The sequence below is a fragment of the Cygnus atratus genome, chromosome 30 (assembly GCF_013377495.2).
Source record: "Cygnus atratus isolate AKBS03 ecotype Queensland, Australia chromosome 30, CAtr_DNAZoo_HiC_assembly, whole genome shotgun sequence".
NCBI classification, from domain to species: Eukaryota; Metazoa; Chordata; class Aves; order Anseriformes; family Anatidae; genus Cygnus; species Cygnus atratus.
This window is the reverse complement of record NC_066391.1, coordinates 337,542-362,606: the sequence shown is the minus strand read 5'-3', so window position 1 is coordinate 362,606 and position 25,065 is coordinate 337,542. Positions and strand designations below refer to the sequence as shown.

Here is a 25,065-nt window from a genome sequence, read left to right as displayed (position 1 = left end):
GGGTTCCCCGGGGAAAGGGCAGGGGACCAAGGCAGCTCCTGGTTTGTCGCCCCTGCGAAGAGGAGAGCGGGCGCAAACAAGGCAAGGATGAGGCCGCGTCGGGATGGAGGAGCCGGGGGCTTTGCCACGGGGCTTTGGGAAACATCGCTGGTGCTCCAGGCACGTCCCCCTGGTCATCCCGAGCCTGTCCCAGCCCCTCCAAGCTGCTCCACGGCCACCCCAGCGCTGGAAGGGCTCCACGGGGGCTTCAGCAAGCACTGCCCGCTTGGGCTCGGGTTTCCCCTCTTTTGAAGGGCTGAAGATCACAAGCAGAGGCTGCAAGGGAAGAGCCACCAGGCTCCAGAGAAGCAGCAATGAAGAAGTCGTCCCCTCCACGTCAAGTGGCAGGATTTCCAGCGGAGACACTCGCGGGCAGGTCCTTCCCCAGCCCAGCTGCTCGCCTCGCTTTAGCAGCGCGTCTACAAACGGTTGTACCCTACCCTCGTCTCTCCACCTCCTGCTCCGAAGATCCAAGAGACGTACAAACGGAGAAGAACCGCTGGGGAAAACAACGACAAACTTCAGAGGAAGAGCCTCGCCGAGCAGAAATGCCAACCCCCATCTGGAGCTGCAGGCGAGCAGCCCGTAAGCGAGGTATCGACCAGATCCTGCCCTGAACCCCTTTGGGTTTGACAGCTGCTTTGTTTTCAAGCATATATATGGCGGTACAAACCACGTTTTCGAGGATTTATCTCTGGTGGCATAAATCCCGAGGACATTTATTGTCTCGTGCTGCTCGGACACCGTCGTACAGCAGAGCCCCAGCGGCGTAACGCTTTAGGGAGCTCCCAGCCGTAGGAAATACCCCGCGCCCGCTGCCCGCGTGAGAAAACCCCACCACCAAGCACTTTTTAGAGGCCAGCTCCCTCTCGCACAACCTCACAGAGGTCCTGCTCCGTTACAACCCACCGGCAGCATCTTCACCCCCACCCCAAAAAGCTCCCCCCATCTCTCTCATGGCCACTGGTCCCAGTTCGAAGCCTGTGCTGGGACTGGCACAGCACCAGCACCAACTGGGAAGCAAAAGCCCCTGCAGCAGCAGAAAGGCACTCGCCTTCTGCGTTTCCAGACAGAACTGACATCTCTGCTCTCATTCATTTACCTTTGATCCCGCTTTCATGATACCGTGCGGTTATTTGAGGTAATTTCCCTTTTTAAGTCCTCACCTGCTCATCACCCTGTGCTGGATGTGTGGTTTTTTTTTTTTTTTTAAATCGATGCATTGCTACGGAAACCAACTTTTATCTGATGCACAAAAGCCTTCCATTTCCCCGGCATAACCAGCAAGGGTAAAAGCAAAAGCAGAAACGCCAGCGATATTCGGATGTTTGTTTTAGGTGAGCCCGGTAATTGGAGAGAGGCGGGAGGAGACGTTGCCTTTCCCCAGCTCTAAAATGGGAGCTCTTCGGAAAAAAAGCACACCGAGGAGCCGTCGCGGCTGGTTTTGTACTGTGAACGGGACACCTACGTTTGCAGAACTCGGGAGGGAAGGATCAGTTATCAAATCGCACTTTTAGTACTTCTTTTTTTTTACCCGAATTAGCAGCTTATAGCGGGATTTGAACAGTTCTTACAAAACGAGACATCGACTCGACGCTAAGCACGTGAACCCAACGCCAAGGGAGAACAGAGAATATTAGCTTACAGCTTAAGACAGAAATTTTGAGAAGTTTTTCTTAATACCACGCAAGCCCCATTTCCATTTTAAGGATTAAACCAATCGGCATCAGCCAACTCAGCAGATATTGCAGAGGTTTTCATTTGCAATAGGAGCAGCGAGATCTCTACAGACAGAGGAGGAGAAATAATCAATACCAGAGCTCCTGAAATGTTTAATTGGAGAGGGCTTTATTTCCTGCTTACGAGAACGGGAACTTTACAGCTGGTTTGCACTGGACCAAAGCTGGGATTTATTTATTTATTTTTTTCTGTTTTTATTTTGCTAAACATAAGCAATGCAGTGTAACTGGAAAACAATGACTTAACAGTGTCTAAACCACAAGTGGATCGAGAGGAACTTGAGAAAAAAAAAAAAAAAAACAACAAAAAAAACAGCCTTCTAGCTAAAAACTGAAAATCCGTAATACAGTCCGCCCTACAGGATGGCACTGCCTAACGAATGGAGCGACCTCGGGCTGGAAGGGGCAGCACGCAGCACCCTACGGACCGCTACGCAGCTCGGGCTGCCTACCGCTCTCCCTGCCGCGGGAACTACTGGCCGTGAACCTCTCTCAGTTGCTTTCAGGACCAAAAGGCATCTTCAAGTTTTAGTCAAGAGCGGCGGCAGGAGCCGGGGGTGGGGGGAAGCTCCGGGTGCCACCGCGGGACGGGACAGAGGGACGATCCTCGCGGGGAGAGCTGCAGCGAGGGAAGCTGGGGAGAGGCGCGGGTGCCCCACGCCAACTGGCTCATCGCTTGCTATCTTACGGTCAATTTACAACCGGCTTGAGCAAATCGCTTCTACAAACCGACGGGCTGGACTGCAGAGCAAACACAGTTTATTCTGGTTAAAACGTGTTTGAACAAACATGCAGAGGGGCGGGGAGTTCATTCCGTCATAGCACCAGAGTTCACAAGTCAGCTTCACCATCGTCAGTGCCGCGCTGCAATAAATAACTCTGCGTCTCTAACGGGGAGGAGGTGGGAAGCACTGAAGTGTGACCTTTAGCATTGACAATTCCTCGGCTTAGGAGACATGTCAATATAACTCAAGCAGCTGTGGCATGCCAGAACTGTTGTTTTTAACATTCTGTCTGCTCATGAAAGATGCTACTGTCTCGTTTTGATTGCGTTCTCACCCTTGGCTAACCATGCATCTCTGCAGGTGAAAAACATTGTGTCAGGTGCCACAGGAGATATTGAGATATGAAATGAGCTTTTTTTTTTTTTTTTTTTCCTGTTTGTTTTGTTTTTTAAACTGGATATGAAGTTCATCTGGGAGAGTGCAGGGTTGGAGTAGGTTTTTTTTTTCCCTTTCTTCCCCTCGCCCTTTCCTTTCTACGTGTCACCAAGGCACTTCACTCTGTGCGTAGGATGATGTGGATCCCTGATTCTGTGAAAACTGGTCCGCTCATCTCGCCCGCCCTCAGCGCAAATGAGGCATCTTCAAAAGGTTTCTGCATCTGACCTGCAGAGAGCAGCAACGAGAAAGTTCAATTAAGCCCAGCAAAGACTGGAAGATCTTTCCGAGCAAGCAAGCTTCAAATGAAGACAGCTTCCAGGCAAACAACAAAGTCACCAATTAGCAACTTGCAGGGGGTGTTTGTTTTTGTATACTCCCAGAAGATGATCCAAAACAACTCATTCACACATGCGTGTACACGCTTTTTTCCCCCCCCCCCCCCTCTCCTTGAACAGAGATTTTGTTCAGATCCTGCAGACATCACTGCAGCAAGGGAAGATAGTCAGAGAGCTGCAGACTCGGAAGGCAGAGGAAATCTGTTCTGCAGACTCACCGGCACAAGGGGATGTTTGTCTTGCAGCCTCACGCGCCCTCGAGGTGCGCAGGGAGAGTGGATGCGGTGTGCATTACAAGCTGCGCTAAATAATTTACAAGGCACACGTGGCTAATGTCATGACCTAGATAAGAGCTGCCGTTAGGGCTCCGAGTCACCGACTTCTAGGAGGTTCAGTAACCCGGGCTCAGGAAAGCCAGAGGAAGTTCCCCACGAGGGGAATAACGAGCAGAACGAGCGCGGCTCTGCGGGGAGCAGAGAGAATAAGCGGCACGGGGATGGCATTTGTGCCTGGTTTCCTGTAACAGAAGTTAGAGCGAGGAAACTGGCAAACCCCAGCCAAAATAACGAGGCTCCGCCGTTACCGAAAAGCTGAAATCTCACTGGGGGGACTCTTGGCAAAAGCTGAAGCAGCAAAAGGAGATGCCTGTGAGGTGACAGCACCCCGTGCAAAGGAAACCCTCGCTCTATGCTCGCAGCGCTGACCGCATTCGTGGCACTTGCCTGCGGAGATGTACAGAGCGGTGCCTTGCCAAAAACGCAGCATAAATCTCCTGGTGGTTTACGACCCCTGCCTCCAAGCTTCAAGGCAACGCTGTGGCTTTGGATTCTGCTACACGCGAGGAGAGGGCTGCGGAAAGCTTACAGGCTGGATCACCAGCAGACGTTTCACCAAAATACCGGTCTTTTTGGAAATTAAAGCTTCCCAGCCCGCTCGGTGGCCACACATCCGAGAGGCACCGCGTGTAGCCAAGCAGCATTGCCAGAATTTACGTTTTATTTCAGGTCCTACACCCAGCCGTACCCGTTTCTCTAGCGAGGCTGCTAAGATGCCACAAGAGCTCAACAACTCCCTTTCAGGATTAGCCCGAACAGCTTCAGCTTGGTGCTTTCCCCATCCGAAAAAACATTTGATTACTCAAGTGATCCGATGCCTCTGACTTTCCCGTTTCACTTCTCTCTCTTCAGCATTTAAATTGCTAGGGGAGGCAAACAGCCTGCCTGGCTCCCAGGCTCCAGTTACAAAGCCAGTGTCAATCACCATCAGATAAAAACCACCTTGGCACCTCAGGTTTTCGGTTCTTTTCTCCTAGGACCTGAAATCTTTACTTCAGCTGAAGTAACAGCCTCTCCGCTACCCTGCAGCGCTTATTCGAGCAGAAGGCAAGACTTATTTGAAGGGTTTCAGGAAGATAAATGGAAATGTTTTAATAACTTCACCTCTGAAGAAACCAGTGTTCCAAGTTCTAACAAATTACATTTTCAGCCCAGTAAGAAAAGCGGCAGAGCTGGGGACAGCGTGACAGCTGAGGAGTTTGGCCACCGCTCATAGCTCTAGTGTCATCTAGTGGAGACTGCCTCTTGCAACATTCCTTTAGGTTTTGCTGCAGCCAGGAAAAAAAATATATATATATATATTTATTTTTTTTTTCCCTGCACTCCTCTGAAGACCACAGGGAGCTGAGAGTTTCTACTGAACCTACCCTCCCAGGGCAGATGTTTTGTTGTATGCGAACCCAGAAAATATCATCGTTTTGCCCTATGACTGCAGAAGCAAGTGCTGCTGAACTGTAGCAGCACCGGACCCTAAAAAGGAGCAGTGATTAAATAAGTGGCAAAAATATTGCCAATATATTGGCAAAAATATAATGAAAAAAGAAACCAGAACCCTACACTCTTGAACACAGTTTCACCTGCAAAAACCAGGCGGGCTTCGGGCAGCAGGGGCTGAAGCAGCAGCTCTGGAGCCCCTTCCAGCATCACCCCTGCAGCAGCACGCCCACCGGTGCCTGAAATATTCTGGGGCTCCCCGCCCGCGTGGGTGACAGCCCTGGGGGGCAGCTGTGCAGGCTCCTCCTGCCAGGTTCGTGTGCTCGCCGCAGGGTAAGAGCCTGCGACGAGCTTCTGAGCGCTCCAGCCTGCTTCCCACCAACCCCAAGCGTGAGCTGGGGAAAAACACTTCCACCAAAACGACAGGCTTCGACGCGCTGTTTGCCGTTTCAGACGTGGGCAGCTCTTACTACAGATCCTCCTCTGGGATTGCTGCAAGTTCCTGCGACTCCGGGGCACGGATTATAACGACAAATATAGCATTTTCTCTCTTTGACAGGTACCTTTCTTGACCTTCTTCAAATAAAATATGCATGGACACCCTCGCTGCAAAGATTTGGGCTTGTTCTTTAAATACTGTAGCCGTACTCGTGACATCATTGCTTTTATATCTTGCTCCTAGTGGAAATTACTGCAAAAAGCACCGGTGAGATAAAGCAAGACAGGTTTCAGTGCTCCGCTTTCCCATCCCAAAGATCATTCCTCCTGCCCTCGCAAATCTCATTAACGAGGACGCATCCACGAGCTTTTTGTTATCGCTCCCTGACTGCGCCAATCAATAACCCTGTAACGAATTCTCTCGCCAGCAACATTATTTTGGTGGGCTGCGAATCGTTCCCATTTCCACAATTTGTTAATAGCTTTCTCATTTAAGACTGGAATGCCAAATCATTTATCCAGCATGTCCTCCGCGAGGCTTAACCGCTTCTTCCTTATCCGTGGCCTGTTACATTGGGAAACTGGATTTCCACTCAGCGTAACCAGAGAAATCTTTTCCTAGAGGGAAAAGCCAATTCCAACATCCCCTCTCTGCCTGGAAGAGCATTATGGTTGCACTGCTAATTGGTTTAACTTCTAGGCAGCAAGCTACATTTCCTGCACAGCAGGCTGCTGAGCACACGGATCCGTTTCTGTGTTCGTTCCCCCGAAGCAGGGTGCGTTACCAAACCTTGCTCCCTACCAGGGAGATCAGCACCCCCTCGGGAATCTGGTGCTGGTGGCGCTGGTCCGAGCTCGACTCACCTCGTCCGAAGGCGCCCAGGTCGCCGCCCGCTTTCGCCGAGCTGCAGTCGCTAAACTGGGAAGCGAGGGATTCAAAGTCTTCTTCTCCCGATTTTATCTTCTGGATGTAGCCTGTAGATACAGGGAGTAATTCGGTCAGGAGAGGGAAAACGGGGAAAAAGACAAAAATCAACACCTCCGCCCCCCAAACCCGATCAAGAACAGTGCAAGAGAAACGTTCCCAGCAAAGAAGGGGACATCATCGCTTTTCGGAGGTGCCTTAAGCATTGCATCCCCCAAGAAAAGGGGCACAGAGAACCACGTCTGCACAGCGTTCGATATTCCCCCCTCCACACAAAGCCTTTCAAGCCCGAACGAAGACAGAGCCAAACTTCCCTAACACCCCAAAAGCAACTGTCACAGGTTTTTATTTTGCCGAGCACGTTTCCACCTTTGCCCCAGGGTCCATTTCTATTTAAGCTTCTGTTAAAAGAAAAAAAAAAAAAGTTAATTCCACCTACTGCTACCCCTAAAGCACGGGAATTTATTATTGGGCTTCAAAACAGATGAGCTTTCGACTTCGGAAGGGCTCGCCTCGGTGGAAGACCAAGCACAAAGAATCCCCAAGGAGCGAGTTATTTGCAAAGACAGCTTTTTAAAAGGTCAGTAAAGAAATACTCGTAGCCTTAACCGAGAGCCCTGCCTCACTGATCCAGACCCATGGAAACCCCCGTGTTAGCTCACAAGACAATCCAGGAGCTGGTTCACCTGGCAGAACACATTTTCCAGTTACCGGCGTGCCAGCAGGACTGGGGAGCCAGTAATTACAGAACCTGAGCGTGTGCAGCCATGAGCGACGCTCAGATGCCGCCGCCGCATCCCTCAGCCTTTCATGGATGGCTGAGACGAGGAGAAAACCCCGTGCAGATTCCTGAGGCTCGACCGGCTTCGGCTCCATCACGAGCGTAACCGCTCGGCCAAAGCCCAAGCCAGCGTGGGTCCAGCTGACTTGCAGCCAACCCCTGCCGAAACGCGGTTTAGCAGCGACCGCAGGAAATGTTTCTGCATGAGGACGGTGGCGTAAGCTGGGATTTTGGGAAGCCCTCTGCCTTCCCAGGACAGCCTGTTCCTGCCAGGAGAGCTCGCTTTCTGTGCCTCGGAGCGTAGGCAAGGAATTAAGACGAAGTCACACTGAAAAAAAAAAATCACTCGTCCACATATTTTAAGCAGGGGAACATCTCCAAGAGGAAGCCAGGAAGCAACGGAGCCACAGATCCCTACCCCAGAGGAACGGCCCCAGACCAGGGCTGGTGAAACCTGGCTAAACCGATTTCTCCTGAGAGCTTTGCTTAAATTTGAAATCCCTCCTTGCAGAAATCTCCTCTCAGCTTCCGAAAGAACTGGCAAAGCCATCTTCCACGTCTGACCAAGGCAGTTCTTCCACCTCCAGAAAGGAACACGAAGAAGTCGGTAGCAGCAGCAGCACCACTTGGCTAAAATTTTGGCTGAATTAAAAACGGAGTGAGTCTGGAACAGGGCAGTAACAGCAGCTCGCGTTCCTTAACGAGAAATCAAGAGGAAAGGAACGCAACCCCAAACACTGAAGCTGTTAAGGAGGGATCTGGAGGGATGCTCTCAGGTGGTTTCTGCCACAAAGGATGAAGAAACCAGTATCTCCCAGCTCGATTTGATGCCACATAGCTGAGGAAATACCTGGGAGAGCAGCCAGAAAACGGGAGCGGAGGTTGCCTCTTAGTAGCTGAAATAGCAAAGCAAGTTACCTTCATTCCTGAAGTACCTAACCTGCTTTAACGGAAATCACCGGGATTGTTACCAAAGTGAGATTATCCCACCCGCCCCGCGCGTACAGGCAGGAGATACCCAAAAGCCTGAAACTCGACAAGGCTTCAGACAACAGCTACGTATCCTGCGCTAGGAAAAGGAGGAGGATTATTTATCCGGGTGGCAGGCAGTTCACAGCAGTCACACAGGGACGCTCGAGGAAGGAAACCGATGCTGCTCATCCTATTAAACTAAGCTGCTTGAGCACGAACAGGCTACTTGCTGACAAAACAGAGTTTATCCTAAAATACATATTTGCACCACCGTAAATACACATCTAATTGCATAAAGCTGCCAGTCCCCGGCAAGTCCCCATCATCCCGGTACACATCACATCCCGAAGAGCCAGGAATTACGCTTTAAAGCAACAAAGCGCCCAAATTAAGGATCCGAGCGTCTACATTTCCGCGTTTCTCTCTTAAACCGCCCACGCTGGTCGCATCAGCTGGGTCCTAGTGGTAGAGCCTTTCCCAAGCTTGCAGAGCAAACAGTCAATAACGCACTGAAAGGGAATTTGGTCGTTAAAACTTCCTAATTTTACACGGGCAACCAGCCTGAGAGCAAAACCTGCCTCTCAAGCGGATGAGGGTTTTCCTGGGTAAAGCCTAAAGCTGACGGTGCTGCTTCACGTCCCCTCTATGAGGACGAGACGCTTGCATCGTGTCCGAACTTGGGCTCTGCGAGGAGGGATTCGTGAGCCTTCTCCCCAGTTGAGAAGCTTTTTAAAGCTTTTTTTTTTTTAAAAAAAAGAAGCTTTTTTTTTTTTTTTTTAAACAGCTCTCAGCTGTTTAAAAGAAATCACCCAGAAAAAAAAAAAAAAGGTACTGCCTTGAATAAATCCCCCCCTAAAAATCCCTCGGGTGTCAGTGAAGTCAAACGGCGGGAGACTGGCGCAAGAAAAGCGAGACGAAGGACGGCGGCGGGTTGCGCTGAAATGGAACGGGGAGAAGTTTGGGGGCTGAAATTCTGGGGGTGAATCCTGGCGTTTCGCGAGCCGCTTCTGCGGCACGGAGCAGGGCCAGGCTAACGGAACGCGCACAGAGGGAGCCGGAGGGCGGGGAAGCGCTGTCAGCAGAAAGGAGGACCGGAATACTAAACGTGCCCTGAAATGACCAAGCAAGATTCGACGGCGCCAAGCGAAGTGACACACGCACGCGCAAACGCGGCGACAGCTTCTGCTGGGGGCCGAGAGCTCGACCAGGAGGAGGACGTCAGGTACGGGGTCGCAACCCAGCAGAAATCGGGCAGCGGGGCTTTAACGGAGAGGCACGCCGCACCGAAGTCGCGGCATCTCCACGAGAGGAGGGTAATATAACGGCAAATGCCACAGGAGAAGGCACTGCCAAGAGCTAATGTGGAATGCTGCATCCCACGACGAACCCGTGCTCAAGGAAGATTAATTGGAAGTGAAGTGCGAAAAAGGGCTAAGAGTAGAAACAGCAGAACGGGTGACCTACATTACCAGCAGCTAAAAGCCTGGCTGGCTTCGCGGGCAGGAACAGGCTGGTAAAAAGAGCAGGATGCTACAAATCCACTGGGAGGTCACCATCAGGAAGAAACTAAATTTAATTAAGTAATAAAACAGCTCTAACGCAAGAAACAACGGGGAGAAAGTGATCATAAGCAGTATTTAGCTGGAAACCGGGCTTCCACGCATCGGAGCGGAGACGTTCCGGAATAACCTTCAGAGCAAACACAGCGAGGAGAAACACAAAAGCCTCAGTGCTTCTTAAACGGTGACTGATCAAGCTTGCGAGAGGGACCAAAAGGTTTCCTCACCCTTAACAGGGAGGCCCAGCCTCAAGTCACCAATTTCTTTCTGTCAGCGCCCATCAGAAAGCACCCGGCAAGGGCCAGGTCCTCCAGCTCTGGCAACGCGAGGCCTAACCCACATTTAATCCTCCGCTGCCCCTTCCTTAACGGATGAAAAATTATTCGTGGCCAACGCACCCCTCCAGCTCTCTCGGCTCTCCCCCGTTTTTAGCGGAGGAAAGCCGTCAAATGGAGTACGTGACGTTAATTGAGCTCACCTACCTAAAACATTTATCTTTAGCACCGTCCCCTCTCCTGCGGGAGCGGAGAGCTCCCTAATCAAATTACCTTCTCGGGTTTTTATTGCATAAAGCGTTAACGCCAGCGCTAGATATCCCAGACAGAAGCGATCTCCAAACAAAACACGGAAACGTGTGGTGCTGTGCCTGTCAAACAAATCCCTCCCCAGAGATCTACTTAGCCAATTCCACGCTATAATTACATCCAGCAGGTACAGCACATCTGCTCGGGGAAGTTCAGCGATGCCTGACTGACGAAAGCCGTGGCAGAGCTGAGCCGCGCGTCCTCGCAGCGAGTTTTAGCTGTTCTAGAAACTTTGAGCGCTTGCGAGAAGCCGCGGAGCTGATGTTCCCTACGAGCTTCCCACCAATAACATTTACCGGGGACAAACACAGACGGGAACAACAAAAAAAAAAAAAGACTCCTTTCGATGCCGGCATCCCAGACTTAGGAATGAATTCCCTAGTGGCTTTTAGGGAGGAGGCAAACAGGGTGTTTACACAGTTTGAAGCACAACTTTCCCCCCTTCAGGCACCACAGAGAGGCCGGGAAACGTAAGATCTGCTAGCAAGGGGGCTCGGGAGCTGCGGAGCTTCGTCGCATCCTTTGGCACCGAGGGAAGATGAAGCTGTCTGGGGTTTTTCTGGCATCGCCTTACAGGGAGCAAAGAACCGCGGCACCTCAGAGAGAGAAAAGCACCTAAAGGAAATAAAAACGGTGACAACCGTTGAGCCCAAATAACGCTATCCAGGCTCCTAGAGACAGCCAGTTCACAGAACTCTAACTATCAAAAAACCTACCCGGTCACGAGCTCCTGAAACACCTCCTGATAGCTCTGCCTGAGAACCTTCCCTCCTAAAACACCACCGATTCCCTCTGCTGCCGAACCAAGTTCACCCATGCCAAGAAGAGAGGGGACTAAAACAGTTTTGTCCTTCAAACACAAAAAGGAAGAGAGAGAGAGAGAGAGAGAAAGGAACTGCAGGCTTGCAGCATGGCTGACATCTTTCAATCTGTTTATCTTTACACCACTCTCAGCGCCCTTGGCACAGATCTCCACGCCAGGCGTGCGTCCTGCTTCATCGCCCCCCCCGCCCCGGCCACGCTTCCTCAGCCGCCCTAACCTGACAGAGACAATTCCCCGAGAAAATTCCCATCTGTGCCAGCTTTCAGCTCCCCTTCCAGAAGGCCTGCACACCACCTGCTGGTCGCTGCCTCCCTGCTTCCGATCATGCAGCAGGGGGAGATTTTCCCCCACCCGAGGCTTTCAAACGAGACAGTCCTTCCATTTCTTGCTGGTCAGGATCAAGGCAATAAATAAAGCACGCTGCCTCTCTCCTTCCCCTCGCTGCTGAAGCCAAAATAGAAAATAAGGCAGCTCCAGGACGGCAGAATCTGTCTGCGGGCTCGTAGGGTCTGGACAGTCCCCGGCCTTTGAAGAAGACGGCGCCGCCCACTAGAGAGCACGGGCTCATTTCTTAAATTAATCAGCGGGCGTGATTTAAACCTCACCTCGAGCCCCACGTTTCTCACCCTAAGAGGAAAAAGCCAGCAGGAAGAGCAGCGCTTTCAACGTGCCTCCAGAGGAGCAAAACCCGAGCACCGAAGGAACACGACATCAACTCAGTTCTACTGCCAGAGCTGCAAGGGAAGAGCCAGGCTGCGAGGATCAACGCCACCGACTGCGGAAGACGCGCAGGACCCTTGCTCCTAGACCACGCCACGAGCCAGAACGCATCGGGGAAAAGCCCGGGCTGACAAAAATCAGCTGCACGGCCTCGGCAGGGCTGACTGCCTCCTACAAGCAACTCGGTTTCAAGCGGAGGTTAATCGGAACTTAGCTGCTCTCAGGGCAAGGAGTCGAGTGACGTTAAACAAAAAGAAAATGTTTAAAGAACATTTTGGTTTAGCTTTAAATAATTTTATTTTTTTTTTTTTTAATGGAGAAGTACACGTTTACAAAGAAAATACAAACAAACCTGAGGTAACATCACAAAAAAAAAAAAAAAAAATGAGGGGAAAGACAGATGGGCTGGGACCTATCTTTACATCATTTAATCGTGCTGAGCAAACCACAGGGCAAAAAGGGTTTCTCCAAGTGGCTGCGCCACGTGAAAAGTCCACGTTCAAGCCTCTTGGCTTAAACACTGCTTCAGTGAGTCCACGACACACTGAGCCACTTAGCTCGGGGTTAAGTCTAGCCTTAAAAGGACTTTTCCCCGACAACGGTACCGTTCTCTCTCTCTCTCTCCTGCATTTACTTGCCATTTATAAGCTCCAGTGCCTCATCTTTGGTCCGCGTGATCTTTTCCTGCCTCCACGACGAGGGCCTTCTGGACTGGTTGTGCTTCACCAAGAGATGCGAACACCGCACCTTGCTGGGCTCCCCTTGGCCGTTCTTCCCGCTGCCGCTGGGGCGCTCCCACTGGCTGGCATTGGTGATGTGGTTGAAGTAATAAACGCGGCCTGCGGAGAGAGAAAAGGCTGGGGTCAGCACAAAACCCCCCCCCGAAGAACCAGCTCCTCGTCACGTTGGGCACCACGAGCTGCGCTGCCGCAAGCAGCCGGCCCCATCAGCTCGAGCACAGACGGAGGAAACGACGCCTGACAGCGCCGTGCCGTTTCCTACGCGAGTCGGGAACAAGCCTGGCTTTAGTCAAAGCAAAAGCTCCGCGCGGGAGCGGCTCCAGCTGCCTTTCCCGGTGCCACAGAGCGGTGGCAGAACACCCACGGGCACAGCCAGGACCACAAACGCTCGCAGGCAGCACCCTGGTGGACGGCGCCGTGGTGCTGGCCTCGGGAGGTAGCGCTGGCACCGGGCGGATCTTGGCATGGCACGAGGTTTTCCTCTTGAAGTCAGTTTTCCACCAGAAAACGCGACCTTTCCGGAGCACGAAGCTCTTGCGAAGAACTTCTCGAAGTGACTCGGTCAGCGTTAAGGCCGGGTAACGCCGGTATCCCGCCTGAAATCCACCCGCAGCAACTCAGCGCCGAGACCATTTCTGCTCTCCTCTGCCCCAGGGCTCACCCCAAATCACTCCACTGACGCCAGGGGTCAAGAAAAGAGCCGAGCGAAGCACGGTGAGGGATCACACCGGCAACTGCACCTCACGGTGGCGGGCAGAAAGCCAGGACCTAACAGCAAGGCGCAGGATTTCCTAACGAATCCCCAGCTAATGAACTGTTAATTCCACAGAGCCACAACGCTGCCCCTCTTCAGGACGCAGCAACCGCAACGCTTCTGGCAAAGCAGGGCCACGCACGCCCTTTTTTCCTCCCTCATCCCCCCCCCCCCCGCAGCCAAACGAAGGATAAAACCGAGCGTGAGCTGCTGGGAGCCCATTTTCGAGCCCCTAAACCCTAAAGCTCTTGCTGCAGAACAGCAAACCGTGCTGGAAACGCCGCCCTGCCCCAAAACTTCCCCCAGCCACGCTCCGTTTCAGAGCATTATTTACCGGGAGCGTCTTTTGCTTTACTGGGAGCGTCTTTTGCTCTTATTTACTTTCCCCTGAGGGTGACGGAGCACGGGAATCGGTTGCTCTGAGGGCTTTTGGAGTCTCCATCCCCGGAGACACGCAAACCCCCGCCTGGATCCTGCGCGAGGTGCTCGGGGCGATCCTGCCGGTGACCCCCACGGATCCCTTCCAACCTCGGCCGCTGCGGGACCCACCCCGGGACCAAACGGCCGCGCCCCCCCCCCTCCCCCCCCGCGGTTACCGGGCCCCGCACCCACCGCCCCCCCACTCCCCCCCCCCAACCCGGTTACCGGGCCCCGCACCCACCGCCCCCCCCACTCCCCCCCCCCCCCGGACCCTGCAGCCACCGGCACCGCCCCACGCGGGGAACGGGAGCACGGCACCGGCCGCTCCGGGCCCGGCGGCCTCCAGAGCCCAGCTCCGGGGCTCTCCGCGGGGCTCGGCAGCTGGGGGCTGAGGGGAGAAGCCGCCCGGCCGCGGGCCTCGGGGCCTCTACCGGTGCCTCGAGGCCTCCCCCGGTGCCTCGGGACCTCCTCCGGTGCCTCGGGGCCTCCCCCGGTCCCCGCCGGCCGCCCCCCGGTCCCCGCCGGCCGCCCCGTACCGGAGCTGCGGCTCATCCGCTTCTCCCAGCCCGCGGGCAGCTTCTCCTCCTCCGCCATCTTCCCTCGCCTGCGCCTCCCGGCCCTCATTGGTCCCTTTCGTCCCCCCCCCGTCTCGCTCTTCCCATTGGTCCGCTCGGCCACGGGGCGCCGCCCACTCGCCGCGCCATTGGTGGGAGCGCGCGTCACTCCGCTGGCTACGGGAAGGGAGGGGGGGGGTGTGCGGTGAGGTGGGACGGTACCCCGGCACGTGATCAAGGAAGGGACGGTGGCCGCCGAGGGTCAAAAAGGGTAAACGCGCTCGTTCTGCCCCCCCCGTTCCCCGGCGCTTCCCGGGGGGCACCGATCGCGGCCCCGGGGGGGCACCGATCGCGGCCCCGGCTCCCAAAAGCACGCAGAGAGCAGCGAGTGGAGGGAGGAGTTTATTAGAAACTAGAAAAAAAAACACCCGTGGGGGCGTTTAGAGCCTCGGTGGGGCCGGAGCCCAGCCGTGCCGGGGGAAAGGAACGGGGGATCCCATGGGGGGCCACTGGTTCCACTGGTGGGGGGGGACTGGGAGCACTGGGAAGGGCCGAGGAGGCCGCTGGTGGCCCGGCTACTGGTAGTACAGCTCCAGGTTCATGCCGTCGTGGATCTCATCTGCAGGCTGGAGTTAAGGAGAAGGGGGAAGGAACTGACCGTGAGCCGGCCGCGTGTCCCGGTGGCCAACGGCACCGTGGCTCGCGTCAGGGACAGCGCGGCCACCAGGAGCAGGGAGGTGATCGCCCCCCCTGTACTCAGCTCTGGTGAGGCCGCACCTCGAGTGCTGGGTTCAGTTTTGGGCCCCTCACTGCCGGAAGGACATCGAGGCGCTGGAGCGTGTCCAGAGAAGGGCTACGAGGCCGGGGAAGGGCCTGGAGCACAAAAGGGAGGTGTGGGGAGCTGGGGGTCGGCCTCTTCTCGCAGGTAACCAGTGACAGGACCAGAGGGAATGGTCCCAAGTTGTGCCGAGGGAGGTTCAGGTTGGAAACGAGGAGACATTTCTCCTCAGAAAGAGCGGTCAGGCGTTGGGACGGGTTGCCCAGGGAGGTGGTGGAGTCACCGTCCCTGGGGGTGGTCAAGGGAAGGTTGGGCGCGGTGCTTGGGGACGCGGTTCGGTGGGTGACAGCGGTGGTAGGGGGACGGTTGGCCCTCGGAGGGCTTCTCCGACCTTAATAATTCCACGAGGTGGCTGTGACGGGGGTGACAACGCCCCCATTCCCCGGTTGAACCCCCCCGCCTGCTAACGGCACAGAACCGGGCAGCCACCCTCACCCCCCCCCTATTTAACGGGAACGCGCCCCCGGAGGGAGGCCACCGAGACGCCCCGCGGGAAGGATACAGTCCCCGAGCGTGACGTGGTCCTTGAAGATGGTGTACCTGTTGGGAACGCGACAGTGAGGCGCGGGCCGGTCGTCACGGCCCCGTCCCGAAGCGCCCCGGGGACGCGGCGGGTGCCCCACGTCCCCCCCCCCAGGCCGCTCACCACTTCTTGAGCACGATCTTGTCCCAGCGGGTCCCCGTCTGCGCCGCGATGAGCTTCTTCAGGTCGCGGATGGAGTCCTCGGTGCTGGCGGCCCCGTTAAGGAAAGCAGAAGCAGGAGGAGCCCCCCCCGGTGCCCTCCGGTGTCCCCCCAGCACCCTCCAGTGACCCCCCAGCACCCTCCTGGTGCTCCTTGGTGCCCTCCCGGTCCCCAGTACCCTCTCGGTGCCCCCCCAGAGCCCTCCTGGTGCTTTCCTGGTCCCCTCCCAGTGTCCCCCAGTCCCCCCCCACAGTGCTCTCCCAGTCCTCCGGTGCCCCCCAGTCCTCCCCAGTGCTCTCCCAGTCCCCCCCGGTCCTCCCTCTGGTGCCCTCCTAGTCCCCTCCCAGTCCCCCAGTGCCCTCCCAGTAGTCTCCTGGTCCCCTGGCACCCCCTTGGTCTCTTCCCCGGTGTTCTCCCGGTCCCCTGGTGCCCGCTGGTGTCCCCCCCCGGTGCCCCCCCCGGTTCCCCGGTGGCCCCCCGGTCCCTCGGTGCCCCCCCGGTCCCGGTCCCGGGGGATACTTGCATTTCACCCGCACCTTCTTGCCCAAGCGGTCGTTGCAAACGACTTCGATCATGGTTGCTGGGGGAAGAGAGGGGTCACCGGGGGGTGCTCGGGGGAACGGCGGCGAAAGGGTGGGGGGGGGGGGGGGGGGCTACCGGAGGGGGAGTACTGCGGGGAGGGGTTACCGGGGCTGAGGGTTACCGGGGGTGGGTTTATGGGGGGGGTTGGGGGTTACGGGTGGCGGGGGGTACTGGGAACAGGGGTTACCGGGAACGGGGGTTACCGGAGGGGGGCTTACCGGGGGAGTAAGTTACCGGAGGCGGGGTTTACCGGGAACGGGGGTTACCGAGAAGCGGGAGGATTGCTAAGAGTGACGGGAGAGACCCCGGGAGGGTTTATCGGGGCTAACCGGGACCACGCGGGGGGGGGGGGGGTCCCAGCACCCACCGCTGCCACCGCTGCCGTTCCCTGCGCAGCTCCGCCGCCGCTTCCGCCGCACCGGAAGCGGAAGTGCGCGGGGCCGGAAGCGCCGCGGCGCCCCCTAATGGCGGCGCGCAAAATGGCGGCCAAGATGGCGGCAGAGGTCCCCGATTCGGTGCTGCTGCGGGTCCTGGCGCTGTTGCCGCTGCGGGATCGGCTCCGTGCGGCCAGGTGGGGCCGGCACCGGCGACCAGGCCTCTCCCGAGGCCTTCTGCGGAGTCCTGGCCGCTTCCTTCGGTCTCCAAGCCCCGACTGCCTCCTTCCCCGAGAGTCCCCGGTCCCCCGGCCGCCTCCTCCCCGGTGCCCGGGGGCTCGGCCGCCTTCTCCCCGGTCCCCCGGCCTCCTCCGTGACTCCTTTCTCTCTTCCCTGCAGGGTCTGCCGGCGTTGGAGGCAGCTGGTGCAGGACCGGGTGCTGTGGGCAGACGTGGACCTGAGCCCGCACAAGGTGGGCTTCTTCCCCGGCTGGGGTCCGCACCCCTCCGGCCCCCTTGTGTGATCGCCCCCCTTTTTTTATTTTTAATTTTTCTCCCCCCAGCTCAGCTCCAAGATCCTGTGGCAGCTGGTGCGGCACCGCCTGGGCGACAGCCTGAGGACCCTGCGGGTTCGGGGCGCGCTGCTTGCCGGCGGCAGGGAGCGGCTGCTGACCCCTGCGCTGCTGGCCGCCCTGGCAAAACGCTGCCCGCGGCTCACAAGGCTCTGCCTGGCTGAAGCCGACCTGCGCCTGCTGCCCTACGAGAGCTTCCCCGATTCCATCACGGTCCTGGAACTGAGCTGCTGCGAAATCCCTGCTGCCTGGTTCTGCGGCTCTGAAGCCCAAGCCCTGCCCCGGCTGCAGCACCTTGTGGTCCACAAAGTCCCTGCGTTTTCCAACCAGCACCTGCTGAACGTCTCTTCCCGCAACCGCCTGAAGACGCTGACCCTGTCGGGGACCTACCGCGTAACAGACGCGGGGATTCAGAGCGCGGCTCCGCACCTGGAGGAGCTGCAGCGCCTGGTGCTGCGTCACTGCGTCGTTACCGACTCAGCCCTGCACTTCATCGGGCACCACATGAAACATCTCCGGTTCCTGGAGATCAGCAGCGCTTACTCCCTGACGAACATGGGCCTGGCTTGTTTAGCAGCCCTGAAGTGCCTGGAGATGCTGCACCTTGACCACTGCGATAAGTTTTCCCCAGACGCCATTGCCGCTTTGTGCCGAGCGCTTCCCCAGCTGAGGAACCTGAAACTGGACGGGGCTGACTTTGGAGATGAGGCAATGGGTAAAATTCAGGCGAGCTTGCCCAACTGTAGCTTCTCACACACTCCTTGAACAGCCCAAAGCGGGAGGGCATTCACCACTCATTGCTGAGCTTCCAATTCCCCTTTTTTGGCGTAAAACCTTATTACCTGGGAGCTGCTGTTCACGTTTTGGGGAACAGAATTATTTAGGGGCTGAAACAGTGAGCCAAGCTGGTCTGGCTGAGGCTAGAGGGTGTGTGCGTGGCCGGTTTACAAGCTAAAGCTCTGTTTGCTCCTCTTCCCCCTGCTGCTGAGCATCAGGCAGCAGCTTAACCCGTGCCGAATTGCAGGAGTGAAGCGAGGCGGCCTCCTGCCGCAGAGCCCAAAGCCCAGACGTCCAGTTAATGCCTAACCCGGTTGCCTCACCGCCCTGCACGTAGGCTGCAAGCTGTGCTGAGGAAGAAATATTTCAGCCACACGTGCCAGGGCTGTGTTCTTGGAAGAGCTGGGGTGATCTGCCCAGACAGCGTTGTTGTCACAGGCCAGGCTATCATCACACTGGTGCCTTCCCCCAGGACTGGTGTTTGAAGCTGTTCTCCAGGAAGTTTTGGTCCTGAGGCTTCCTAAATGGTGCTAAGAACAACATGTGGCCACAGGCGGACTGGCGTGGGCTTGCAGGCATCGTCGAGGCTGCCATCGCCTCTCTTGGCTGTCCTGGGAGCAGCCACGTTGCCCTGTCACTTTTTATTGCCCCCGATCTCCTCCCACCTGCAGTGTTGTAACCCCAGATAACGGACGTTGTGGCTGTAGCGCTGTGACATTGCTATTCTTGGATCCCGGAGTCAGCCAAGGGCATTTTTAAATCAAATATTGTATTTATTAAATAAATAAAAAATATTTTGACTTATGTCTCCCCCCTGCTGCAAGGTTTTAACTGAACTAAATAAAATAAAGAAGTCAGGCAGCTCCTGACACCAAGCAGTGTGCTTGGGTATTAACAAAGCTGCGGTGAGACAAAGTGCCTCGGGGACACCCAGGGATTTGTCTCCCACTTTAGCCACCCTTCCAGTCCTAGGGAATATTTTCCTTTATGGTAGGGACAACGCTTGGAGAGAGCTCGAGCAAATGTCCAGGCCCAGGATCCTCTAAGAGATTCTCTTGGATGTTTGCATCCCCTCTGATATGAACCGGTTTCCTGCAGAACACAAGTACCTCAATTTTTTTCCCCACTGGGAGCCAGGAGAGACAATAGAGAGATTTCCTAGGAAATGCAGTGGGAGGAAGGATTAACGGCTCAGCTGAGCCTCTCTCCTACCAGGTGCTGCTTCGAGACGCGGCTCTTTTCACCCCCTGCACCCCCTCCCCTCCATTCAGCTGCGGGTTGTGCAACGAGCTGCTAGGTTTTGGCCAGCCCTGGATGGCACTGACCCCTGTGACGAAATCCTCGTTGCTGTGCACCTCGCTAGCAGCCGGTCTTTGTGCCCTGGCCTCATTCTGCTTTCCTGTTCCTATACACAAACAATCTTGCTGTAGCTTTGGGGCAAATAAACAGTGGTAAATGCCCCAGCTCTGCTTTGGAAAGCATCCCAAGGCTGCCAGCTTAATAACCACTGCTACGTGTTTATCGCAGGCCCAGAGATTTACGCTGGAGTAATTAGCGTTATTAAAACTTCAGCACTATCTGTCCCAGCACTCTCTGGGCTCGGAGAGCGAAGGTAAAACAGCAAAAGGGAAAATTAAAACCAGCCAAATTTGTCAGTCAGTCAACGTGCAGCCTGATGCCGGGAGAACCTAAATGTTCTCCCGATGTTTGCAGTGGGATGTTTGCGAGCCTGATGGCACAGCGCACCAAACAACGTAATTTAATATCTGACGGTCCCAACTTGCCCGTTTTCCATCATCTCTGCAGAATGCATAATTTCTGAATGTGGAATAGCACAGAACAGCAATTGCAAGTTCACACGCCTCAGAGCAGCCTTCCCGCTGCATTAAGTTTTGGCTGCTGGCTATCGCCTGAGGGGAACTGTGAATATTGGGTGACCAGAGGCAAAAAGTAGGAGTAAAGGACTGGAAAGGCCCTCTGAAGTCATCCATCGATGCCCCAGCAGCACAGCATTGCCCCTCCTCATCCATCAGCTGAAGCATTTTCTCCCCACAAGCTTTGGGGAGCTCTTCCAGGGCCTCATTTCTTCTCCGTCCCAAGCTCGGAGGGGTCTGGTCTCCACTTCATCTTTGGCCATCACGTAACTCCTTTAGCTTGCACAGCTCTTCCCCCAAGCCCACCTCACTGTGTGCACACCCCAGAATCAACCCCCTACGCTTCTTAAATGCGGGCCGAAAGACTTGCAGAAAGCCAGCTACAACCCCAGCAAAGCCAGCGTATGGAACAGGAGACGGGGTTGTGTCGGGGCTCAGGGGAGTGAAGGCCACAGCCCCCAAAACAAAAAGAATTCACCAGAGAGAGGCCCTGAACTCTGGGTTATCGATGAATTCAGGGAGCAGCGCTTCATCAGAAGGCTGACGTTCCCAAGCAGCTCCTTCCCAAACCGGAGTCTGTTTTCCAGACCTGCTCTGGAAGCGGCGCGTTCGTTCCCTTCCACTCAAGGGAACCGCCTCAGGAAGCCGACAATTTGCCCTTTTCACTCCACAGGGATGTTCAACCCAAACGGGCGCCCAGCTCGGCTGGCCGAGAGCCCCCAGACAGGCGGGTTATTGGAAGTGGACGCGATCCAAGCTGCTATTTTGAGAGCAGGAGCCAATAAGAGGCAGCTCGAAAACCTGCTGGTTAAATGCTAACCTTTGGACCGAACGTCCCCAGAGGCACTGCGCGTCCTCTCCTCCAAACACTCTGATGACCAAGCTCCTACCTACGTGCTCCTAGGGCCAGCCAAAGCTCGTGGCGATGGACGAGGAACATCTCCACGATGACCTGCACATCTTTAAAGGTAAACCTCAGCCCTGCTAAACCCTTCGATCCGCTGCTTCATCGAGAGAGGCACCGAGCCCCGATCTCCCGGCCTGGTCTTCCCCTGCCAAGGCGCCTGGTTTGTGAGGAAGAGGAAGGTCTGGTCTTCAGGGCACCCGTTAGGGAGTTTGGCTAATTGGATCTAACGGGCTTGATTGGTTGGTGTGAGGAACCCTGCCCTAAGAAGCTGCTCCCTGAGTTGAGGCTCAGCTGGAGAACGGGCGAGGGGGGCAGTGAGGGGCTGTGGGTGCTGGGGAGGAGCCGGGTGCCCACCCAGCAGCACCCGAGAGTGGGTTCATTCAACCTGGAAGGGACCCAGGGCCCCAAAATGGGCTCCCAGCACCCTCACAGACCTCCCAAGGGTGGCTCTGACCCCCCTCCGAGCCCCCCAGCACCAGTAAGGGACAGCAAAGACCCCCCAGAGGGCTGTCACTAGGGAAATCCATTTTGCTTTTCCACCAGGCAGCCAGGAGGGTCTAGAACATGTCATATCCCAAAATACACAGCATAAAAACATCATTTCTGTAGAGGAGGCACTGGTTTGGTTTTGTTTGTGTGATACCTGGCAGAAAATCACCTGCCCTGCCCCATAACACGGGGCAATGCTAGCACAAGGCACCGGCGTGACAGCCGTTGTGCCCATCGCTGTGCCCCAGAGGGGTCGGGACAGGAGCTATCACCCAAATTTTGCCTTCTGTAGCAAAAAGTTAACCATTCCAGGTTATTCATTAACCCTTCTATCAATGGAGCCCGAGGAGCTATGAAACTCAAATTAATCTGGTGGCCAGAGGGGAACCGTTTTTCACATCTCTTGTGTTTTATTTTAAAGACAGAAGCTTCTTCCAGCAGAAGCTGAGGTCCTTTCTCACGATCTACCTTCTGCTGGCGCTCTCCTTCTTGCTGATGATCACCCTGTTTGCGGTGTCGCTCTCCAGAGGTACCAAAGCCCCTCTGAGCGGGTGGATGCTTCATGCTAATTCACGCTAATTAATTAGGCGGGTAGGACCAAGAGATGCATGAGGTTGTGGGGCTGGGGGCTGGCACCATGCTGGGGGCTCGGACCTCCACGGAGACCTCCAAAGGATGAGGCATGGAGCAGGGAGTGGGTTAAATGCACCAGAACAGAGCTCATCCTCATTCTTGGCCGATACCAGTACAACCAGTACCCCACCGTGTCTCTCTCCCTCTCTCAACGCAGTTTCTGCCGTCTCTTCTAAACTCAACGAGGTGCACACAGAGAAGAAACTGAACTTTTCCAACAGGGATTCCCTCTGTAAGTCCTGCATGCTGCCCAGACCCACGGCTTCGTACCCCCCTTCTGCGCTTTCCCTAAGCTGGCACCTGCACAGACAGGGCTCCAGGAGGGCTGGGTGGTCCAGCGGGGTCTGCTCTCCTGCCTTCTGACAAGTTTTTTTTCCATTGGAAATAAAAATCCACCTTGTAGTAGAGGCATCTTTTAGGTGCTTTTGTGGGAACCCAATATACAGCTGCAGGATTGTGCCCATACCAGTTTGGCACCGGAGCACTGCTGGGAAATCCCTCCTGACTGCCCCCCGTCCTTCTTCCCCCAGTGTTTCCCTGCGGACCTGAAGCCAGGGAGTGGGAATACTTCGATGGCAAATGCTACTACTTCTCCATAGACAGAATGAGCTGGTACAAGGCAAAGACCCAGTGCGAGGAGATGCACTCGCGCCTGGCCATCATTAACAGCTTCGCCAAGCAGGTAAAGACCCCAGCAGCCACCAGTTAGACCCAGCTCCTGTCTGCATCCTTTGCTCCGTGCCCCACGGCCCCAACTTTGGGATGCCGGAGCGTCCCAGAGCCTGCTGTTGTCCTCGGCAGCAGCCAGCAGAGAGCAGGCAGAACTCGCGCTGCCTGCCCGCCAGCCCGGGCTCCGCAGCTCTGCGGGATGCTCTGGTCCCCATCCCGCTCCTCCGCGACCCCAAGGAGCAGCCAAGCGCAGGGCTCGGCTGTGCCCCGAGCCCGCTCGCTCCCGGAGCCCTTTCCTGGCGCTTTCCCTCCTGATCCCTCTCCCCGCTGCAGAATTTTGTCATGTTCAGGACAAGGAATGAGCGCTTCTGGATTGGGCTGACGGACGGGAACTCGGAAGGGGAGTGGGAATGGATCGACGGGACCGACTACAAGAGCACGTTCACGTGAGTGCCAGCCTGCCCCGGTGGGCACCCCAAAACCACAGCCTGCTGGCGCACCCCTGTTTCACATCAGGTCTAACACAGTAGCAGAGCCAAGCACAGCATCTAAAGGCGCCCAAAATCATCCAAAATCATCCAAGACAGGCGTAGCTTGTCCCCACCCCACGCTCCCTGCATTTCCCTCACCCAGTTTGACGTTTCTCTGCCCAGATTCTGGAAGGAGGGCGAGCCCAACAACAGCGGCAACAACGAGGACTGCGCCCACGTCTGGACCTCTGGGCAGTGGAACGACGTCTACTGCACCTTCGAGTGCTACTACCTCTGCGAAAAGCCTGTGCCCAACTGAGCGGTGCCGAGCAAAGCGGCGTGCCGGTGCCCTGGCACCCCAAATGTTTCCTTTCTCTTCTTAATTTATACTATCCTGCCCGTTTCCTGCCGGTTCCTCTCGACCGCCCTGTCCTGCTGGGGACGGGGTTGGACTTCCATGGTCCTAAGCAGGAATCCAGCTTCTCCATGGGGAGCTCGGCCGAATAAAGGAGGATTATTGCTCTGGAGCAATGGTTAACGTGGCCTCTCTGCTCTGGGGAGGCCGAGCTGGGGCGGCGGCGGGCACAAAGGGGATGCAGGGTGCGGGTCAAGAGCTGTGTCTGGGGAGTTGGTGCCAGCTCAGTTTTCCTATCAGGGGAAAAAAAAAATCGTAATTTTGGGAACTTTTCCTTGTTTTGTTTTGTTTTTTTTTTTTTTGTATAATTTGGATTCCACTTTGCAAAACTGCCCGGCCCCCGCTTGGCATCGGATGAGCCCAGCTTTGCGCTGTGCCAAGAGGGGCTGCTGGCACCAAAGGGTGGCGCCCCCCCCGCCATGGAGCCCCCCCGCCATAGCGCCCCCCCCATAAGGACACCCACCCCCCATAGGGACACCCCCCCTACAAGGAACCCCCCCAACAAGGGCACTCCCCCGCCGCGCCCCATCCCGGGGGTCCCCTGCCTCCTTGTCGCCCCGGGGGAGCCCCCGGGGTTCAGGGGGCGGCCGGGCCGGGCAGCCCCCGGGGGGGTCCCCACCGTCCCCCCCTTCTCCGCGCTGCCGGGACGGTGCCGGCGGCGGATTCGTTTGGAAGCCGGGGGAGGGCCGGGGCCATCGAAGCGGGCCGAGCCCGGGCACCGCGACCGCCCCGACGGCGGGAGGACGCGCCGCCGCCTTCCCTGTCGGCGACACGGCTGTCGCGACAGAACCGGCAGCCCTTCGGGGAGCGGTAAAGCGGCGGATTAACGCGCCGGGCTGCGCGGAGCCCCACGACTGCCCTATTCCCACGGAACCCCGACCTCGGCGCCAGCGGGGAGCGCCGCCTCTATCGCGACAGTCGCCGACGGGGCTCCGCGAGCAGCGGGCTCCAGCTCGGTGGGCCCGGCGGGATGGGGCCCCCGACGCGCTCCCGGCTCAGGCGCGCTCCCGGGGGAGGCGGGGGGCGGCGGCGCTCACGGGCACGGGCGCGGACACGAGCGGGGGCTGCGCGCTCTGCCCCGCGCACACTCGCGCCCCGCTCCGCTCCCCGAAAAGCGCCGGTGCCGGTACCGGTGCCGGTGCCGCCGGTGCCCCGGTAGGTGCCGAGCACGGGGGGGGGGGGGGGGGGGGGGCGGGTCGCGGAGAGCCGGTACCCGGTTGACGGCAACCCCGGGGACGCGCTCCCGGTGCGCCCCGTCCGGGCGCGGAGAACCCAGCACCGGGCATCGGGAACCGGGCACCGGACACCGGGAACCGGGCACCGGGAGCCGGGCACCGGGAGCCGGCCCGCGGGTGTGGGGAGGTCCCGTCGGGTCTCCTGGACGCGGAGCTGGGGATCGGGGGAACGACCCCCGCCGCGGCATCCCCGGGACCCGGAGCGGACGGGGAGGCTCCCGGGGACCCCGGGG

General features: G+C 56.8%; 4 protein-coding genes across 5 annotated transcripts; 2 read left to right on the top strand and 2 right to left on the bottom strand.

The window, feature by feature from the left end:
- Window positions 1-1,870: 1,870 nt before the first annotated feature.
- PIN1 (peptidylprolyl cis/trans isomerase, NIMA-interacting 1) lies at window positions 1,871-14,418 on the bottom strand. Its single transcript, XM_035571707.1, has 4 exons — window positions 14,298-14,418; window positions 12,486-12,686; window positions 6,348-6,458; window positions 1,871-3,166 (listed from the first exon to the last, which is right to left on the bottom strand). The coding sequence occupies exons 1-4, from the start codon at window positions 14,383-14,385 to the stop codon at window positions 3,057-3,059; spliced, it is 510 nt and encodes a 169-aa protein (XP_035427600.1). The 5' UTR covers window positions 14,386-14,418; the 3' UTR covers window positions 1,871-3,056.
- A 283-nt stretch (window positions 14,419-14,701) lies between these two features.
- Window positions 14,702-16,927, bottom strand: UBL5 (ubiquitin like 5). Of its 2 annotated transcripts, none has more exons than XM_035571723.2 (5): window positions 16,786-16,927; window positions 16,356-16,416; window positions 15,800-15,883; window positions 15,656-15,693; window positions 14,702-14,934 (listed from the first exon to the last, which is right to left on the bottom strand). In XM_035571723.2, exons 2-5 carry the CDS (start codon window positions 16,409-16,411, stop codon window positions 14,891-14,893), a joined length of 222 nt encoding a protein of 73 aa, XP_035427616.1. In that variant the 5' UTR covers window positions 16,412-16,416; window positions 16,786-16,927; the 3' UTR covers window positions 14,702-14,890. The 2 variants fall into 2 exon arrangements, with proteins under 2 accessions (XP_035427616.1, XP_035427617.1); XM_035571724.2 differs by having other exon boundaries at window positions 16,637-16,839.
- FBXL12 (F-box and leucine rich repeat protein 12) lies at window positions 16,888-18,943 on the top strand. The gene is made up of 3 exons (XM_035571722.2): window positions 16,888-16,989; window positions 17,192-17,264; window positions 17,355-18,943. The coding sequence occupies exons 1-3, from the start codon at window positions 16,898-16,900 to the stop codon at window positions 18,126-18,128; spliced, it is 939 nt and encodes a 312-aa protein (XP_035427615.1). The 5' UTR covers window positions 16,888-16,897; the 3' UTR covers window positions 18,129-18,943.
- Window positions 18,944-20,939: 1,996 nt separating this feature from the next.
- LOC118261076 (hepatic lectin-like) lies at window positions 20,940-23,501 on the top strand. The gene is made up of 6 exons (XM_035571728.1): window positions 20,940-20,982; window positions 21,832-21,939; window positions 22,201-22,275; window positions 22,574-22,725; window positions 23,046-23,158; window positions 23,366-23,501. Exons 1-6 carry the CDS (start codon window positions 20,940-20,942, stop codon window positions 23,499-23,501), a joined length of 627 nt encoding a protein of 208 aa, XP_035427621.1.
- Window positions 23,502-25,065: the final 1,564 nt, after the last annotated feature.